Below are 21448 nucleotides of genomic sequence, written 5' to 3' on the forward strand. Positions count from 1 at the left end.
CAGCCAGAGCTTGCACCCGAGTTGAACATATCTGGAAAGAGCTGAAAATGTGTTTCAGCAATCATCATCCAACCTAACAGAGCTTGAGAGTTTCTGTAGACAGGACTGGGAGAAGATCCCCAAATTCAGGCATGTTAAACTTATAGCCAAAAGCCCTTAAGGCTGAAACCGCTAGGTGGCAGCACCGCCATGACACACCGCATGTCTCACACGTTCCGCTTCTGGAGCGAAACATTTCATTTCCTCAATCTTCAGCGTGACTTATTTAATTAACAATAGACACGACGCGACTAGGCCTGACAACAATGACGCCAATAATCGCTGTTCTTCGGGTTTGATTGACAGGCAGAGGTTTTAAAATGTGTAAACAACACCCAGAGCACATGACATACAAGAATTCATCTCGGCTCTTTAGAACATTCATACAGCTAGTGACATTTAAAACACACACACACCCCACAGATAGACTAAATTATAACGTCTATTGTAAATAAACTACATGAACCGACAGGCTAAAAAAAAAAAAAGAGATTAAAGAGATGTATTGTCTCAACAGGTGCTTCAGGTTGAGGTGTAAGGATCCCCCTTCAGTCCTCTGACCACAATCAATAAGCCATGCACAGTGGCCTGTATTTTCTCTCATAAGAAATACAGTGTCAGGAAGGGTGTGTATGTGTGTGTGTGTGTGTGTGTGTGTGAATGTGTGAGAGAGGGAGCCCTGTGTGCAGCACTGTGCTAGAGCAGTTGGCAGAAACGTGTGAACCGCTGAACTCCAGCTTGCAGCAGCCATCAATGGGGAGAAATAAGCGCGCGGCGCTCTAAATAAACCATCTGCTTAACGGAACTTCAGTGCGTCCGCGCGGGCTGCCACATCACCACAGACGGACAGCCAATAATTTCAGTAACACTGCTGAAACAGCGCTCCAGAGCAAAAGAAATCGGGCAAGGAAGAAGAAGAAGAAGCAAAAAACGAGAGAGAACTCGCGGAAGGAAAGTAGGCAGCGCGTGAGGACTGAGCTTTAAGCGGTGAGTGATGGCTGTTCGCAAAATAGCGCACGCGCTCATTCAAACGCGTAGGACAGCTCTATGTAAGCTTTATCCAGTGTTTTAAGGCGTTGGCATTGAGGAAAAGAGCGCATCCGACTTCTCTAGTCAGCTATGTGCAGTTATGTAGGCTGCGATGGAAAAACAAGCCAGTAAACTAGCCAGATATTTACGCAGGTCGGCACCAACATCTGGAACTGCTTGTCCACATCTGTAATTTCACAACAAACACTTAGTCCATAAGACTATCAGGGTCGCTATCAGAATTCTGGCACTTTAATGTTTTGTTGTTTTGTTGTTTTTTTTGCTCACACGATTCTAAGTGTCTTCTCACAGACATGTAGCCTACATTACCAGCGAATAATTAATAGAGTACAATAATCTACTATACAACTTTTAGTTAAATTAATGCTTTATTAATCAACACTGTATCCACAGGTTCATATCAAGAATGTGTAGACAGTGCAGTGCAACAGAATAATGACGCTGTACAAACGTTAAATATTTTTTAACTGAATAAATTGACAATAATTCAATACATTTTGGCAATTCGAGCACTACGTTATAAATCAATACAGTCTATAGTTTAAATGTATTAAATATTTAATGCGTAATATCTTCCAGTGCAGCCTGGCTTCAAATATCTGTGTGTCCATTTAAAGTCCGTTAAAGCTCTAAATGACATGCACATTCAAGCCAGAGACACACTATACAAGTTCCAATGTTGATGTTTTATAATGAATGTTTGCATTTACTGTGTTATTCAAGACAAATTGCCTTCAGAAAATATATATGTTCTCATATGAAACAGTTTATAGCATAGTTTCATTGCAAAAATTGTGTGTGCATTTTGTCTAGTTATAAAGTTCTGTTAACAGGATGTGACACCTTTGGATGCAGTTAGCTTCAGGTGTGTGCTTTGATCACGAAAACAATAGGCCAACAATTCAAAGATTGCATAAGTGAAAAGAAAGAATTATCAAAAGTTTGCCATGTAAATGATTGGTGGAGGTGTTTTAGATTAGGTGGCTGTCAAATGTTTTGCAGTTAGGGATTCCTTTAACTGTAACATAAATTTGATAGACCCCCTTCCAACTTAATACAACCATGAAAATATTAGGTTCATTATTTAAACGTGTACAAAATTATTGGCTGTTTATCACAGCATTTTATTTCTGAAATTTCTGCCAGCAGAACATACGAGGTCCAGGTTCACATTATTTATGCTGGCATGTTTCTGAGTTATTGAGGTTTGAATTAAACCAATTGAAGGGACCAGTTAAAAAGGCTAATAACTCTACAAACATAAATGTGACCTATGATAATAATGGGTTGTGATTTCCATTGATAAAAAAAGGTTTGTGAAAAATAAATAAATAAATAAATAAATAAATAAAAATCATGAACTCCTTGGCTGTGCTTCACGCACACCTGAGGGAGGGGGTCCCACTTTTAGGAGGGTTCCAGGTTTGTGGACAACTGACCATCACACCCAGATGTTTTTTTTTGAACATCCCATTTCAGATTTAACCGCTCTTTGATGTTATAATAACCTCCACTGTTCTGGGAAGACTTTCTACTAGACTTTCGAGTATGGCTGTGGGGATTTGTGCTCATGCAGCCACAAGAGCATTAGTGAGGTCAGGCACTGATGTCAGATGAAGAACCCTGGGATGCAGTCTGCATTCTAATTCAGAGCCATTCAGTGGGGTCGAGGTCAGGGCTCTGTGTAGGCCACTCGAGTTCTTCCACTCCAACCTTGGCAAACCATTTCTTCATGGCGTTCGTCATTGTCATGCTGGAACAGGTTTGGGCCTGCCATGCTGGAACAGGTTTGAAGGGAAATTAACATATGGTTGTGATGGTCAGGTGTCCACAAAAGTTGCTAAAGTTGTGTTGTTGCATTAAATAATGCCTTGTACAATTGAACATTTTCCTTATGTCAAACAAACATGCTCATCAGCTAATGACCAAGACCCTTCATGAACTTTATCCAGTAATGAGCAGTGAAAGCTTTAAATGTGCAGGAACATAGCTATTAGTATTTGAGAAGCTCTGATGGAGTCAAACAGTCTGTCAAGATGGACGGAATATATTAAAGTGTTTGCTTTAAAATCAAGTGATCTTCATTTTGTAGGGGGGAAAAATAGCAATTATCAGAGGGGCATGTCTCAGCAATGAGGAGGTGAAACGCTGTTAATAACAGACAGGTCGGCAAAACCAAAATCCATACACTGTGTTTTCTTTCATACAGAAAGTCACCTGATACTGAAACATGACTAACTATAATACTATATTAGAGAAATCTTGCACATTCCTTTTATTCATTACAGTATGTGGTTAAAGATGCTTTAATTGCATTGGAGATTGTCTCAGTAGTGGCTTAAATCCCAAATGGCTTTCTGTGTATGTGCATTACATATGGTATGTTTAATAGGGCTTGGGAATGTAATGCCACTCTGCAGTGACTAGTGGGAAATTCACTTTACTGTTTTGATGTGAACATTTATAGGACACTATCCCTTATCTCCGTTGAAGTCTCGATGATTAAGTTTCTATAACAGAATGGCTCTGAAAGGAGTTCTGGCTTCAAGGCAAATCACAGATTCATATTAATGTGCTTCTTCTAATACGTTATTATTTCTATAATAACAACTTACACCTGAACTTGTATGATGGATGCTCTACATAAACAGATTTAAATGTGTGTAACTGTTGATATGGTGAAGTTTTCTGTGAGGATACATGAGAAGGAGTCTCCAGTACCAGTGTTTTGTCAGAAATAAAGCTGTTTTTTTTTTAATTCTTTCTGAAATCGGAAAGTCTTCAGGAAAGAGTTTGTTGCGATTTCTCAATAATCTTTATGTCTTACTAACGTTGTGTTTCTGAACTTGTTTAAATGATGATTCTGTACCTGTCCATTTGTAAATTGCATATGAGTTTCCAATGATTCAAATAGCTTAAATGAATAAGTTCTCCAGCCACACACAAAATAAAAAAGAGGAGGATGTAGCACTACTGGACCATTAGTTAACCATTGGTAGTTCATAGGGATCAGTATTGTTAACGAGCAGTTTAATTCCTATAAAATCTTTTTAGCTTTCCCTAAAAATGTCATGCAGTGTTTTATATACCACAGCCAAACCTAAAGACACTACTCACATCCTCAATTTAATGCAAAAGTTGAATGAATACAAATAGCTCATGCAGACAATGCTCAAGAATATACAGTATAGAAGAATGACAATAAAAACTCACTTGACTTGACTAGAAATTTGGTTCCAAAAAAGTTCTGTCAGGTGTTTTCAGAATTCCAAAAATATTTTTACATAATATATTTTTTTAACAACCTTATGTTAACCTTTCTACAATGCTGCTGCAACATTTTAGTTGTTGAAACTTTACATCCCCATAATGCTTTATTTTTTTTCCAACAAACAATTAGTGGTTCCCACAATGGAGTGTGTTGTGGCATGGATTGCAAAGGCTTGCGGGAAGTCATGATTTCTGCAAAAGCAATTGAGAGATAGCAGAAGCTGGGGGATTGCAAGGAACATTTCAGAAGTGAATAACATGATTTACTGATTTTGGATCATACCTTGCAGGAATTAAAGCTGCTGTCAACTTTTTAACCATAGAATGCATGAAGCAAAAAACTTATACTAATGCATATAAGTGAGTGAAAATGACCTGTACTGTATTCAATGGTGTCTTGTTAATTAAATTATTTAAAAAATGGATGATACACAAATGTTTTAATTTATCAAACGTTTATTTGTTCACATACCTAGTACCTATGCTAGGTACTAGGTACTATCCCTCCCCACTCCCACCCCCGGATCAGCCATAATATCAAAACCACTCACAGATTGTGATGACTAGACGACTGGGTCAGAGTCATCTCCAAAACAGCTGGCCTTGTTGCATGTTCCCAGTATGCAGTGGTTAGTACCTACCAAAAGTGGTCCAAGGAAGAACAACCGGTGAACCAGCAACTGGGTCATGAGCACCCAAGGCTCATTGATATATTTCAAGACTTTTTTTTGTTTTAATCTTGATGATTATGGCTTACAGATCACGGAAATCATTGTCCAGCAATTTGTAAACCAAAACTAAAAATGTGAGCTTATTTAACATCAGATAAGAAACCTCTTTGGAAGAAAGTAGTGTTTCTGTCTACTAATTATTTCAAAAGTGTCCAAGCATTCCAAAAAATGTTGGGGTATAAATAAACAGAAAGCCAAATGCTAACTACGGCACTAGGAGTTAAACCTAGAATTGTGCTGTTGTTGTTGATATATTTGTTTGTAGCAATAGCTTGGATGGCTGACATTCAACTAAAGGTTCTGCTTCTGCAGTTGTTAACAACCGCTCACACTACAAAACTGCCTGAGGCCAGTGCTGTGGAAAAGAAAGCATTCAGAAAGGATTCAGGATGGAGCAAGTGGAAAGACATGATTGAGCATCAGGGTGGCTTTGCAGAGCTGGGTAGACACTGAGCTCACTTTAAATTGTTTTGGCACAATTTTGCTGTCATTTGCCAATTCTTAGCCAGCTCTCCTCGATCACAAGACAGCTACCAACCGGGGAGCGTGAAAGCTAACATGTGCTTCCTCTGAGACACATGAAGCCAGCCAACCACCTCTTTTCCACACTTATTACTGACAGGAAGAAAAGATCAAAAACACATACTAATAAAAGTGGCACTACCTGAACAGTAGCAACAGCATCCTATGTTCTTCCTTTCATCTATAAAACTGCACAGACTCAGCACTACCTGCTTGTCAACATTTTCAATGATATTGAAGTGCCTACTGTTTCTGCACTGTCTGAACATGTGTTGTGAGAGCTGAGGTCATAAGTTTAGATAAGTTTAAATAAGGGGGCTCATCCATCCATCTATTTTCTGTATCGCTTATCCTATACAGGGTCACGGGGAGCCTGGAGCCTATCCCGGGGACTCGGGGCAATAGGCAGGGGACACCCTGACTGGGGTGCCAATTCATTACAGAGCACAATCACACACACTCTCACACATCCATTCACACACTACGGACAATTTAGACATGCCAATCAGCCTCCAATGTATGTCTCTGGACTGGGGGAGGAAACCTCTGAAGCATGGGGAGAAGATGCAAACTCCACGCACGCAGGGCAGAAGTGGATATTGAACCCCCAACCCTGACGGTGCGAGGCAAACTTGCTAATCACTAAGCCACTGTGCCTAGGTGGATCATAAAAATTGCATTTTGTTTTTTATTTAGTACTGCCCTAAATAAGCTAATTAACTTGTGGACTATTTACATATACATTACATACAAGACACAATAATAACTGAATTTACATAAATGGACCAGTTCAAACGTAAACAAAAGTACCAGTTTACATACCCTTGATTCTTAATACTGTGTGTTGTTATCTGGATGATCAGCGACTGTGTTTATGTTTTGTGATAGTTGTTCATGAGTCCTGAGCAGTTAAACTGTTGACTGTTCTTCAGAAAAATCCTCCAGGTTCTGCACATTCTTTACTTTTCCAGCATCTTCTGCATATCTGACCCCTTTCCAACAGCGGCTATATGATGTTGAGATCCATCTTTTCACACTTAGACAATCGAGGGACTAGTACACGACTATTACAAAAGGTGCAAACGTTCATTGATTCTCAAGAAGGCAATACACTACACTACATTAAGAGCCAGGGTGTATAAACTTTGGAACAGGAAGATTGGTGTAAATTGTTATTATTTTGTTGGCCATGATGGCCAGCGTTGATTGCAGCAACATTTGGTGACTTGTTTGTTATTTGTAAAATTTCCCATTGTCTGTATGTGCAGCATTACCTGGACTTGTAGGCATCACTTGCAGCAGAACTGTCAGGCCTACGTTACTAATGTCTTTTGTACAGGTTTTCATTACTGTAAAAGGACAGCTTTTTAAACATTAACAGGAACAATAAAGACATGGAGGTCTAGTGAATAAGCTGGGTGAACTACTGGAGCTGAATTGCTGTGCGTATGGAGTTATATGTGATTAGTCTAGGATTATACACTGTACCTATTCACACACTTTAATCTTCTGGCCCTCTCGTTCTCATTCTCATCATTTTCTAACTGTGTAAGCTTTATCATACAACTGTAAAAACGTTAACTAGAGATTCACAGATTTCCAATGACAGATAAATATTGCAGTGTTGTTACATTAGAGAGGACTAGCATTTACGTTTGACTGCATGATGCCTGCATGATGGGATAGAGTGCAGCAAAACAACCTATTTAATGGTTCTCCTGAAATCTGAAAATGAAAATCAATGGTAATCAAATTCATTTTACATATTGAATGAATTTGCATTGCATTCTGTATGCGTTTCCTAAGCACTAGATACCAGGTTGAGATTTCTGGTAATTCACTAGGCAGACAGGTGAATAAGAGTGGAGCTGATGGTAATTTAAGTGATGTTTAAAAAAAAAAAAGCATGAGCCAGAGTTTCCACTATGACCACAGATGGGTGGATGGCTTTGACTCCAGCTTTGTGTGTGTGTGTGTGTGTGTGTGTGTGTGTGTGGTCATGTTTGTTCATCTTCCTAAAGCTTTCTGTTGTGTCTGGAGTCTGGGATTTAGAGATGAATATTCCATTACGTCATTGCCTAAAGTAAAACATGGGAGATGTATGATTATCCTGAGAACCATACTTAACATTGGAAGACTATATAAAGGCACTGCTTCGTTGGGGAGAAACATAAGGTGTGTCACTCACTAATCGGATGGCAGTATGGGATGTTTGGGCTCACTGGGTGAGTTTTGCTCTCGGTTCTGCCTCCTGAAGTGGATTTAAGTGACCTTATTTAAAATAAAAAATGTGAATAGAGTTATAAAAGTTTTGTTTTTAATTTGTACCAGTAATTCCTTCTAGTTTTTAAACTGTAAAGTTGTTGAGGTGAAACTAACAAAAAAATTCTATAAAATGTTTTTGTGAGATTGTGGGGTCTAATGATTTAATCCATGAGAAGAACATGAACAGGATCTCAGATTTGAGACTTAAAAACAGATTTTAGTTATAAACATGGATCTGAGAAGAATTTGTGGAATTGGAGAGACAAAACATTTAGAACATATTACATTTTTCAGCAATGAGATTAACAGCTGTTGTTTGTCTGTTGGAAATGCTGTTCTTGTCAGAAATCCCATCATGCTTCTGTCTGAGTGTTTGTGTACATACACATTTTAATATCTCCACACATTGATAGGAAAATCTAACCGTGAATGACCTTTGTCTGTTCACCATGAGAAAAATTGCTTTTCTTTTCTTTTCTTTTTTTTCTAGCCTAAATGTTTCTTTTGGTTATGGAAGTGAAGTTAAGAGTTAGGTTCAGGTGTAGGCATAGAATTAACTAGCTGCATTATAATTATGTCAATAGAAGGTCCTCATTAATGTGTGTGTGTGTGTGTGTGTGTGTGTGTGTGTGTGTGTGTGTGTGTACACATCATAGTGTTCAGCACCCACACATCAGTAGTCATGTACATCAGTGAGCAGTGTACAGGAAAAATACTAATTTAGCAATAAGCATTTTTACATGCTTATATGTTTGTAGGTTCCTGTTTATATAGGTATAGACCTAAATCACATATAAATCTCAGGCACAAAGAATAAAGTAAATGCCGTACATCAAACAACCATCGTGGGTCCTTCATTCCTCTGCCTGTCAGTGTGCTTAGCTTCACTAAGCTGGGTCTGTTTAGTCATCCATCCATCTGCCTATGTGTGGACTTCATCTCTGCTTTGATGAGCTGTTATATTCAGTTTTGTCATCCCACAACACTGATCTCGTATCTGTACTATAGATACCTAGATATCTGCTCATGTACACATCTTGATTTTGTGTATTTCTGTGCATATATGATAAAAGAATTTGCAATGTTGCACCTGTCTGCCTCTAATCCAAGCTCCTGCTGTAGGATCAATAAATTGTTTTCTCTTATCGCTTATTGTCTCTGCAGAAATGAAATGTATCTCCATTTAATTTAGCAACAAATGGCCTTCAAAAAAACATGTTAGAGACAGTGCACATTTTGGTGTCGCAATATGAACAAAAACATCATATTATGATTATATTGTGACATTGTGTGCTTGTCTTATGCCTTGCAATGCATTAAAACACGCCATTGACGCTGTGACCTGTTATTGCACTGTGTTAATTCAAGCAAAGTTTACGTCCTTTCTTGGATCTTGTCAGCGTTACGATTTATTAAAACATCCAGTAAACTTATCCAGAATACCTGATCTTTTTCCCCAGAATTCTTATGGAACATAATAGAAATTGTAGGTTGCTTAGAGGGCTCATTTGCATATTTTAACTCTTCACAATATCAGTATTTTAAAGGCTAATATGGCAATAATGAAGAACAAATTATTCTCAGTGCAAATGCTGCTATTGTCACCTATTCAGTAGCTAGCCAATAGTCTCTAATATACTTAGCAACTCTAAATACTTAGCAACTAGTAACCAACCATTTGTGCTATGTGGTGAGAGATAAATTGATTTTCATAAATCAGCTAATCAAAACTCAGTTAAAGTGAGCAGAGGGAGCTCAGTGTAGCGTCATGGTCATAGGACTGTTTTTGTTTTGATTTTTAAACCCCATTCTATTTGCTCTTGCAGAAGGTTTAACCACAGTGAAATGTGCAACTTAACCACAGTCACCCTGACCAGGATAAAGCAGATCCTTAAGACGAATGAATGAATGAATGCAGTAAACGTGTCATACAGCACAGCACATGCACGTCTAATATGCTTCCATGTTAATTCATTTGACCTTTCTTCAAGCTTCATACCTGACCTCTTTTGCCAGATCCTAGTGCAAATGCTCAGAGTTTACAGTGCTGGACCACTGATTAGAAACTAGGACATGCCAGAAAATCTCTTTTGTGCTCTTGAGCAACGTCCTTTACCCTTAACATTTGGTTTTAGATTAAATTGATCAAAGTACATATAAGCCAGACACCACAGGGACATTAAACCAATATGAACTCAGGCTATATACTGTGGATGTCAGATTGAATATTGTGCTTTATTGCATTACATGTTCTTTTTGAATGCACACAGCAATTTGTTAAAACTGACAGAATACTGTACATTATGGGAAAACACACAGCCCTTCAGCTACAGCATACCTAAAATTAATGCCTACCATGTTTTTAGCACTTTCTTATCAAAGTTTTGTAACATGTTGGAAAACATGTTAAAATAGTTAGACCGTTTTAGTTCATCATATCTCATAGATATCTTACTTATTTTGTTTTGTTCTGGTTTCTGGTTCCTTCTTTCTGCCCTTGTGGTTAATGTTTCCATATTTTGCTATGTGGTCAGTGGCCTCAAAGATCAAATCATCACATTATGCAGGTCACTGTGGCAGTTAAACTTTGCATGCATTTTTTTTTAGTTGGTGACATCAGTATCAGGAGTTTGTTAAAATAGGAGTTTGTTTCTTTCAATAGCTGTGATGCTTTACATGGTTGGATAATCCAATATTGTTTTGCAGTTTTTGTGCCGAAATGTAATTTGACACAGTTTTGAGATGTAACATGAAGTAACTGGATGTAACATGAATATTAATCAGCTGTATTTGTATTCTCTGTGTATGGTGGTCATAGCCTATTTGTGGTTAGGGACACTAACACAGAGAGAAAAGCCATTGGTACATCAGTCTCTTAGCAACAGGAGCTCTTGCTGTGTTCCTCATGTTCTGCCATGACGTCCTTCTTCTTTTTTGCTAGCAATGTCTGTGAAGACATGCGTGTGTGTTTGTATGTGTGTGTGTGTGTAAGAGAGAGAGAGAGAGAGAGAGAGAGAGAGAGAGAGAGATTGATTGATTGATTTGGTTTGGTCAGTTTAGTTATGTGCAATGGGGTTACTGGTTAAAGCTGTAGTAACTGTTTTGTTTAAAAAAATAAATAAATTAAGAAGTCAGTGGATATACAAATGCTAGTAAGTGCAGACCATAATAAAAGCATTTTCACATTGTTGTGAAGTTTTAGCTAGCTAATGTTAGGCAGTTAACATTGTGTGTTTGATTTGTTTGTCTGGTTTTTGGTACTCATGCTTGGTTGTGTCGTAAAGTTCCTACTTGCTTTTATTTGTTTTTCCCTTGTATTTTGTTCTCAGTTCAGAGTTTTAGCTAGTCAGCTAGCTAATGTGATCCAACCTGTACTCTAACAGTTTAGCCTGTGAATTAATCAAAGTGCTTGGTTGCTAATGGTGTATTTTTTTCTCCATTCTGTTTTTTTTCCTTTCTTCCTTCTCAGTGTTTTTAGCTACTAATCTAAACCTTGCTGACCAGTTAGCTACAGTGGGCTGTGTGTACTTTGCTAAGTCAGTGTTCATATTGAGCAGCCATTCTCTCAGCTTTAGGTTAAATCTTACACCTAATACTGGCAACAGTGACACTCGTGTTAATATGCACAGTAAAAGTTCTATGCTTTTAACACTTCTGTATTATGATGGTATCTGTAACTGCACCCTACGTCCGTATGTAGGTTCACAGCCACTCACTAATAAGTAGCGTTGTTCTAATTAACAGTTCAGAGAAGAAAACTATCCCTCCCACCCAGAGAGGGTATTATGCTCTCTTGAAGCCATTGAGGAAACAATTCATGGTTGTGGCACTCGAGAGCCTGCAAATACTCTTTAAATCTGTATAGACTTTCCATTCACAACCATCAGATAAATCTGCACAAGGCACTCCCTTACACAGAACAGCCCTTACTTGCTGTTACATAATTCTACCAAACAAGTCTCTAAATCCCAAACTTGCATTCTGTTACTTTAAATCATGAGTATTGAACTAAAATTTGTGTAAAGGTCCATTTACATAAAACTCCTTGCCTACAAAAGGTCCAGTTAGCATACCTAACTACCATAAGAGAATGGTGACAACATTTCCTTTTTAAGCTCTAACCATTAATTAGTTTATAGATATGAATAAGACAATTTAAAGTGGATATGTTTTGTTTTGTGGTAGTGCTTCACGCTACCACTTTTGACTAGCAGCACAGTTTCCCTTTTCCTACCTAATGCCTTCAGTTGCACAGTTGACATAAATGCATGTGACTGAATACAGCCTAACAGAGGATCCGCTACAGAAGCTGAGCTGGTTGGTGTTTATGTCACACATTTATCGGTTCTGCTCCAGTATTTTTTGCAGTACTCGATTTGGTCCATTGAAATACTTTGCTAGGTCTACATCCAGATCATGGTCGGCTAGTTTTGACTGCAGTTGCCATTAAACATGAGCTATGGAGTTTCTGAACTGAAAGGATCTGTGCTATTGAACTACTTTTTAAACATTACGAAGACTATTGCTGTTAATTATATAATCTGTATAAAAGAGAAAGTTCACCGCAGTGAGATAAAAAGTCCAACAAATTTAATGAAAGCAATTTGAGTTTGATTTACTACTCTGTGTAATTCCTGTGCAGTAATTGTTTTCCCTCCGTGTGTGTTTGTGTGTGTGTGTGTATAGGCTGTGGGAGAGGAGGCACTCCAGCCTGCATGGCCTACACAATGGGCTCGGGGCCCAATGCCGGCCCTGCCATTGGTGCTCAGCACTGTATCACCAAGGTGGAGCTCTCAGTGTGCTGCTCGAATCTGCTGGACCGCGACGTTGCGTCTAAGTCCGACCCATTCTGCGTGCTCTTCCAGGAGGTGGACAGTAACTGGGTGGAGGTGCGGAAGCTCTGACACATCCTCTCTGTCCTTCAGTACTGCTGATGAAAAGTTTTGGGGCCAGGGCAAAGATTAAGTTTAAATGTGAGAGTATTCAATAGCCTTCTTAATACAGATATAAATGTGATGGACAGTATGGGGAGCAGAGACGAGATAGCTGCAAGAGGAATAGAAAAACTGGAACAAAACCGATATGAAAAAGAGAACAATGGATAGAATGGAGGGTGTAGAAAGAATAGTGGTTTCGGAGAGGGTGAACAGAAGCAGCGATGGTTAGTTAGTTAGTCAGTAAGTCTGAGAGAAATGCTTTAAGAAGGAGCGGATGCTCCGGGGGCCACAATGTGTGTTTGAGAGAGTGTGTGTCCTTGTGATTTGGAGTGGACCTCCGCTAACAGTCAATAGTGCAAGCCTGAACATGAAATCAGTGTTTCTCAGCTCACCGTCGCCATGGCAACAACATAGGAAACAAAAGGCTTATGCTTTTTAAGCGTAGATGCAGAGAGAGATAAAGAGGGAGTGTGATGGGTAAGGGTTAGGAGAAGAGACAAGGGGAAGAATTACGGTAGGCGCCTTCAAGGATTGTAGTAATACATTCTTAAATTCTTAAATTATTCATTTGCCAAGGAGTCTGTGGATCAACAAAACATGTCTTCTGTGTGTGTGTGTGTGTGTGTGTGTGTGTATGCATGCATGTACATATGTGAGTGTATGTCCTTGATGCACAAACACTAGTTGACATGTTGATCTCTCAGAGAAAAAGGGAAATTCTCCAAATGTTAGTGTTACGTTCCCACAGAAGGCAAAGGACTAGTGTGAGTGTAAGAACTATAACAGTTTAAGATTGCAGGTTGAATGGATGATAGTGATGGTGAATATGAGTAGGACAGGGTGCTAGAGGTAGGGCTATCGCTTTTATTTCTGATGCACAACAGCAGGACTGGCATTTACAGACAATAGAAACAGGACAACCACAAAACTAGGACGACAGGGAATTTAGTCTCAGATCAGACGAAAAAACTACACTAGGCTAAGCTAACAAGAAATACAAGGGGTGTCACCCGCCCTCTAATGTAGTGTGTCTATACATTCAAAACCTGCTTGATTGGAAATTTTCTTGTTTTCCAATCTCTACATGTTAGATTGGAAGTGTCTTGAAGGGTGCCAGTAACTCTGGAGTTGACTTTAGTTGTGTGTCATCAAATATTGGCAGAAGAATACATGTTTATGAAATCTGAGCAGCTATTCTTTATAGCCAGTGAAAAAGTTTTCATGGGCTTGGTTTTCTTCAGAAGAAATAGAAGCACACACACAGACACACACACTGAGAGGGGTGGCAAGCAAATATGTTTTTCCTCGGAACTGTACACACAGCATCACATCTCAGACCATATGTTCAGTCCCATCTAGGGGTCTGCTTGGGTGTATACACATGCATTTGTGTGTGAGCACGTTTGTGTGTTTCCATATTGCCCTGGACTGTTAGCAAGCGTTCGGTCAATAAATAGTTGAACTGTGACTGTCTTTTCGCTCTCTGTCTCATTCCCTCTCTCTGTCCTCCTCTATCTCTCCTCCCTTCCTTCCTTCCTTCCTTTCTCTCTCTATTTCTCTATCTCTCTCTAACATTCCCTAAATGTCTAATGACCGTAAGTCACTCCATGTTACATCAGCTATACACATTTTCCTTACCTCAGAAATATGGCCTGTCTGCTCCTTTTTTCTGAAAGCATGCTACTCTGCACCGCAGAGCCATAACAAATTGCAGTTGAGAGAAAGCTCTGATCAATAGCAATCATTTCCCCACCAAATACAGACTGTCTGAAGCACAGCTTGTCTTATCTACAAAGATAAGTGCTCCAAACTGCTGATGGAATTATCTTCAGTGGATGAGCTAAGTAACTCTGTTTCTCGTGTCTGTGTGGGTGTGTGTGTGTGTGCGTGCGTGCGTGCATGCGTGCATGTGTGTGTGTGTGCGTGTGTGCGTGCGTGTATGTGTGTGTGTATTATGGTTGCAGCTGGGCCGAACAGAGACAGCGGTGAACAATCTGAACCCCGTGTTTGGAGTGAAGTTCCAGGTGGACTACCATTTTGAGGAGGTCCAGAAGCTGAAGTTTGCCATGTTTGATGAGGACAAGTGCAGCAGCCAGCTGTATGAGCACGACTTTCTGGGAGAGTTCATCTGTACCCTTGGAGTGGTACTGTATCACCGCTTTACATCTCCAGCAGCCACTTCCTGTTATACTATATCGTATATTTATTGATATTTAAAGCTACTGGCAGGTGTTAGTTCTTACTGGCAATGTTCAGAGCGTGGCCTAAATATATCCTGACTTAACAAGCAAAATAAAAATGTAAAATAGCCAAGCTGAATTTAATAGGACATAGAGTAACAAAAATACCTAACATTTTCATTCATTTAGCATTATGATACATCACACATAAACAGATCCAGCCATCTCTGCACACCTTGTTTTCCGTAAACATGAGCTAATGAGCCTGCATTGATCTTGCTAACCCTCTTTAGCAATCACGGTGACCTTTGGCTGATTAAAGAGCTCTTTATCCATCTTCTTCTGAGCTTATTTAACTAGCCCGTCTTTCCCTGCACAGATTGTGTCCAATAAGAAACTTCATCGGCCTCTTACTCTGGCTAATGGCAAACCAGCGGGAAAGGGAGCCGTCACAGTAAGACCTTAACACCTCATCTGATAACATCCTAAAGTCACCAGCTTATTGCTCCAGCAATTTCTACATTTAAAGGCATCACATTCGATTTGTGTTTTTATTCTAGATAACAGCCCAGGAGTTATCAGACAACAGAATAATCACCCTGTCCATGTGTGGGAGAAAGCTGGATAAAAAAGTAAGACAAAGCACATGTATAAATCTCTTTTTCATAGAGTTGGTTAATCTGAAATAATGTTATTAATTATACTGATGTGTATTTCTACTACACTAGGATTTCTTTGGTAAATCAGACCCTTACTTGGAGTTCCACAAACAAGGAGAGGATGGAAAATGGATGCTGGTACACAGAACAGAGGTAATATACACCACCAACTCTGTATTTATTCCCTTACAATGAAAGCAGTTACCCCTGTGAAATAATACCTATGAAAATATGCAGTGACCATGAAGAGTGTTAAATGAGATAAAACTGTTTTAAGTTTAAATTCTTAACAGTATTCCTAATGAAGCTTTGCACACTTCTCAGCCAGCTCAAGCAGAGCACTTATTGGCATCTACGTTTTTGTTTTGGCAAATGCATCAATACAAAATACACAGGGAATTTAAAAAAAAAATGTATTCAGAAATAAATTTATACACGGACATTAACTTCAGTATTTACCTTTTCAACCTTCATCAAACTGCCAAAGTAAACAATGAAAAAAGTATTTATTCAGTCCATTCAGTCCAAACGCCAAACTTTTTGGTAGTGCACATTACATTGGACTACATTAGACAGTTACTCTATACAGTACATAGTGGCTGTCTATGAATTTCTAATAGTTCTGCCATAAAGTAGTATTTGTGTATCTGCTGTTTGTCAGGTGATTAAGAACACTCTGGACCCTGTATGGAAGTCGTTCACTGTGCCACTAATTTCTCTCTGCAATGGTGATGTGGACAGAAACATCAAGGTAGGTCTTATCTTCATGTCAATGATAACCTGGACTTGGGGTAAAAATGAGCCACTGGTAGAATAATCTTTGCTCTAATATGTTACTTACTAATAAGTAATGTGTCTCTGCATAACAAAAATGGACATTTCTCAGTTAAATTGGTGTTTTTTTACTGTTGGGTGTGACTGGCTATAACTTGAACCAGTTAATTTGCTGGGAACGTGGCAGGAGTTTCTGCATTACAAAAATGTTTTAAACTTAAGATTGCTTAAGTTTTTACTTAAGTTAATGGTAAGTTTAATGGTAACAGAAGTCTTACTGTTAGCTAGTTAAATTACATGACTACCTAACTAGCCAGAGTACATTTAAAGATTTCTTTGGGAGTGATTTATGTTTTGTCTAAAAATTTCTCTGCCAACTTCTAGTTCAGGATGTTGCAATTTTTTTTTTGGTCAGAAGAAAAGCTTTAGCGTTATACTTTATGACATTTTCTGTGATAACGTAACTAATTAAGATCTATCTGCAACATTCTAACCAAAGAACACTATAATTTCCCACTAGCTGTCGCAGATATGTCATCAGACCCAGTAAAATTCTGAAGTGCCCCATTAGTCATGGCAAAAATCTATCCTGATCATACCCTGCTTTTATTATAAGATCTTTGACTAAACTTGACATACTGTAATACTCGGCAGATACACTAGTGCCTACAGCTGACTGCCATCACATCCAAAAATTTATGCTGCTTTCCAGAAGAGTGTCGTAGTTCATTGACCTGTAGACTTAGTTTAAATTAGATTTTTTTTACCTCAGATATTATGCTCAAATGTAACCTGAGCTCTCTTGCTAGCATTAACGTTGAAGGAAAACACCACTTTGTTAGGAAATCCTCACTGTGCAGTATTTACACTAATTGATCATTTTTCAGGTAAAACTTCTTTATAGGTCAATTTGTAGATATAGAATTACTGACTATAGCCTATCTAGTATTGTACTCAAACCAGCACTATACACAGTATGATGTCAGTGTCACTGCTGTGCAGATTAATTAGATGTGTGTAAGGTGTATGGAAGTAGTAACAAGCAATGTTAACTGTCAACCAAGAAAGGTCTTAGATTAGGAAAAGCCCATGATAATAGGAAACACATAACTTTGTCCTGCAAGAGAACACATTTCCATAGCAAATGTACATTACATATATCAATATATGGTGTAAAATGTTGGACAGTTATGTTGTGGTATATAATTTTAGCTGTCTTTGCACACCACTGTAGCTTTTTTATTTGAATGCTACTCTACTTTTCAAAATGTTGCACTTTTAATATATTCTAGTGGTCTGGTTCAGACCTGAGAACATCCGAGCCTCGGCTCTGAGGAAGTGTTTATTTTCTCAGGTGATATGCTATGACTATGATAACGATGGCGGCCACGACTTCATTGGAGAATTTCTGACCACAGTCACCAAGATGAGTGAAGCACAGAACGCAGTAGAGGTGAGCTGGACTTAAAGCATGATACGCTTTCTCCAAATTATCCACAAACAGGGCTAGTTATGGCTCTCTAAAAAAAAAAATCTTTATGTGCCTGGAATTAAAACTGTTCAAATTAACATCTTTAAGTGTCAAATGTAAGAAGTATAAAATATTACATTTAAATTCAGACTTAATTTTTTAAGTCTGAATTTAAGACAACCAGTATGTTGTTTGTTTGTTTTTTTAATCACATCATACATAAGTTAACACAGCATCAGTTTGGGCACATCAGTAATGTGAGGCAAATATTCACATGTTAACATTACCTGCCTTATATACTACAATCATCTCTAAATTATATCATTTAGGTTAATGGGATGGGGGGGGGATACTGTATTGAAATAAACATAATAGTTAAAAATTGAAAATTTCCCCATTAACGACAGTGGAAGCTATTTTCCTTTTCTCTAACAAAAATAGTTTTAAAATGAGATTCATTTGATTAATTTGAATTGCTTTTACTCAACAAAAAATTTATGCTATTGACCTATCTCTTGTTTATCTGTAAAATCCTTTTGTTATTCATCGTCATTGCGGGAAAATCTGATTTTTTTAATTCAAAAGAAACATGCAGTGGTCAACCTGCACAAGGTAATGAATATTTTTTTTTTTTTAAAAACATGAGCAGGTAAATATAGCATTAAGCAAGAATAAAACTATTATGGAACAGTTACAAACTTGGATGTTATGAGCATACAGCTCCTCGCACAGTGAGAAGTGCGAAGGTGGTGCCCCTTCCATAAAAACAACTTGTTTGTAAAATGTCATTGGATGTGAACTTGGAATCATGTGTTCCAGTCAGATGAGATCAGATATTAACTTTTTGACCATGCACCCCCTCTGCACATGGTAAAATATGTGGACTGCTTACGAAGAAATGCACATGATACATGCTGTATGATATGGCGGTAGTTCAGTGATGCTTTGGAGCTGTTTTGTGTCTAGTGGTCCAGGGGCTGTGAAAGATAAAGGACATTATCAGTTCTATTGAAAACCTGTGGTGTGGAGCAATTCCAGATGTGCAAATTTAACAATAGAAAGAAAATTTAAATGTTGTGTGTGTGAGAGATCCAAGATCATGACATTACACAAAGAGGCTCAGTGGATAAAGAAATATAATTTAGAAATCAATGTTGTGTTATAAAACTGTAACGTGTTCCCATATATTAAGGCTCAAGTCTCAAAATATACTCATTAGATGTTATTCATTTTATATATTCATTTTAATGAAGTGAGCCAATAATTCTGTAGTTGACTGTAACATAAACAGTTACTCCTTCTTGTTAAAAACCTGTGTCGACTGATTACTATTATGGCCTTTTTCATCTACCTTAATTCTTAATATTATTCTGCTTTCTAAAGTGTTTTTTTCTTTTTTACATTCACTAAGCGTTACAGCTTGTTTATTCTCTTTAATGTTTTATTATTTAGTATATCGTGTATATTAGTATTTTGGTCTTAAATTCTGGTATAGCAATGAAAAGTTCTATGAATGAATTGGCTTACCTTGAACTTGAGGATACATGCAGACATCCTATTAAGGCTTCCAGCACCAATTTATTTCCCTCACACTAGAGTCATTACTTTCATAATACACATGCACAGAGAAGAAAATATCATTTCTCTTGGGTTTGTTGCACTCATTCCTCTGCACATTGTGGGAACAGTGTCTGTGCTTCATTATCTGGCGTAATGAAGCTGAAAGAAAGAGCGAATAAGCAGAGATGCACTCAAATGTGGAGGGTGTGACAGACTAAGTGGGAGAGATAGGAAAGAATGAGAGCAGGAATTAGCGAGAGAGAGAGAGAGACAGAGAGAGTAGCGGTTTCTTTTTTTGGAGATGTAAATCGCTCTTGTTTAACTGCTGTCTTGTCTGCAGGAAACAACAATGGTGTGGTGCCTGTCACAAGTGAGCGTGTGTATTCTTACAGGAAACAACAGTAGGCAGAACCCACAACCATAGCTTGCCCTTTCACTGTTTGCAGACACCTGCAGTCTGTTTCACATTATTTCTTAAACAAATCTAATCTTATCTTCAATTATATTAACCCTAGACTTTAGAATAGTATTTCACACAATGACTGCTTTGTCCACTTTCAAGATCAAATTGAAAACCACCACCCCATTTGTGCTCTGCCACCATTTTCCATATTCTATCATTATTATAATTATACCATATAGCAGTGTTGAATGCTTGATTCTAATTGGTCAGAAGGTGTTGGTTAATGGTAAATGGTCCGCACTTATATAGCGCTTTTTTAACCTTAGCGGTTCTACAAAGCGCTTTACACTGGTTCTCATTCACCCATTCACACACACACTCACACACACACTCACACGGCTGGGGATCAGGTGGTAGAGTGGGTTGTCCACTAATCATAGGGTTGGCGGTTCAATTTCCGGCCCACGTGACTCCACATGCTGAAGTGTCCTTGGGCAAGACACTGAACTCCAAGTTGCTCCCAATGGCAAGCTAGTGCCTTGCATGGCGGCTCTGCAGCCATTGGTGTGTGTGTAAATGTTCTGCACTTATATAGCGCTTTTTTAACCTTAGCAGTTCTACAAAGGACTTTACACTGTCTCATTCACCCATTCACACAGACACACTCACCAATGATAGTGTCTTGGAGGACACTTCGGCATGTGGAATTCATGTGGGCCAGGAATTGAACCACGTGTAAACAACACGCCACAGCCATCCAGGTGTTGATTGCTTTTCTATAACAGCACAGGTGCGACAATAGCTCAAGCTGCAAGGTTTATATTAATGTATTATACTTTCTATAGTAACAACTTACACAGGGATTTATGGCAGAGATGTCACATAAACGATTGTAATAGTTCATTATCATATCAACCATATCAGATATTGGTGAACTTGTATGGTGAAGTTTTCTGAGAGGAGACATTTACATAGAGCTTTTGGAAGGAGTCTCAAGTGTCAGCTCTTTGTAACATCCAGAGATAAAGCTATAATTTTCAGTTTTCTGACATGTGAAAAACTTTAAGCTTTGACAAGCTGCATTTTTTTTGTCTTATTAACTTCAAGAGAGGGAAAAAAGATGTGAAGTAGCTGTTATAATATAGAAAGTAATAAGTAAAAGTTATAACAGGCCGTGTAATGTGTTTCATGACCATTCCAGAAAGTTAAGCATAACTATCAGTGGGTAAAATGCATGGAATCATACTTTAATTAATAGAAGAATTTAATTGTTGGCAAATTACTGTGGGATCAGAGGAAGACACTTTGGGATGTGCTGTTATTGGAAAATCATCTCCTTTGGCGTGGAAATGAATCACCTTTGGTCTTTTGCTTTGTGATTAATTTTCTATAACTGCATGTCCTGTTATGTTTTATTCCTTACTAATCTCAGAGATTAGTAAGGAATAAAAGGGACCGACCCTCACAGTGAACCTTTTCCAGTCAAGAATTCTCATAGATATTCATCACTCACACAAATGTAGCCCAAAGACAGAGATTAGCACAAGCCTCCTGAAGGGAATCTGACTGAATGGCACAGACTTTTAA

At 38.3% G+C, this 21448-nt stretch overlaps 1 protein-coding gene across 1 annotated transcript in view; it reads left to right on the top strand.

The window, feature by feature from the left end:
* Positions 1 to 823: 823 nt before the first annotated feature.
* Positions 824 to 21448, top strand: part of cpne2 (copine II) — a 42607-nt gene continuing 21982 nt past the window's right edge. The window contains exons 1-8 of the mRNA XM_053622997.1: positions 824 to 1026; positions 12564 to 12766; positions 14779 to 14958; positions 15374 to 15448; positions 15555 to 15626; positions 15723 to 15806; positions 16315 to 16404; positions 17782 to 17880. Coding sequence (XP_053478972.1) covers positions 12593 to 12766; positions 14779 to 14958; positions 15374 to 15448; positions 15555 to 15626; positions 15723 to 15806; positions 16315 to 16404; positions 17782 to 17880 — 774 coding nt within the window. The 5' untranslated portion in view covers positions 824 to 1026; positions 12564 to 12592. The remainder of the gene's footprint in view (positions 1027 to 12563; positions 12767 to 14778; positions 14959 to 15373; positions 15449 to 15554; positions 15627 to 15722; positions 15807 to 16314; positions 16405 to 17781; positions 17881 to 21448) is intronic.

This window comes from Ictalurus furcatus, chromosome 4 (genome assembly GCF_023375685.1).
Source record: "Ictalurus furcatus strain D&B chromosome 4, Billie_1.0, whole genome shotgun sequence".
NCBI classification, from domain to species: domain Eukaryota; kingdom Metazoa; phylum Chordata; class Actinopteri; order Siluriformes; family Ictaluridae; genus Ictalurus; species Ictalurus furcatus.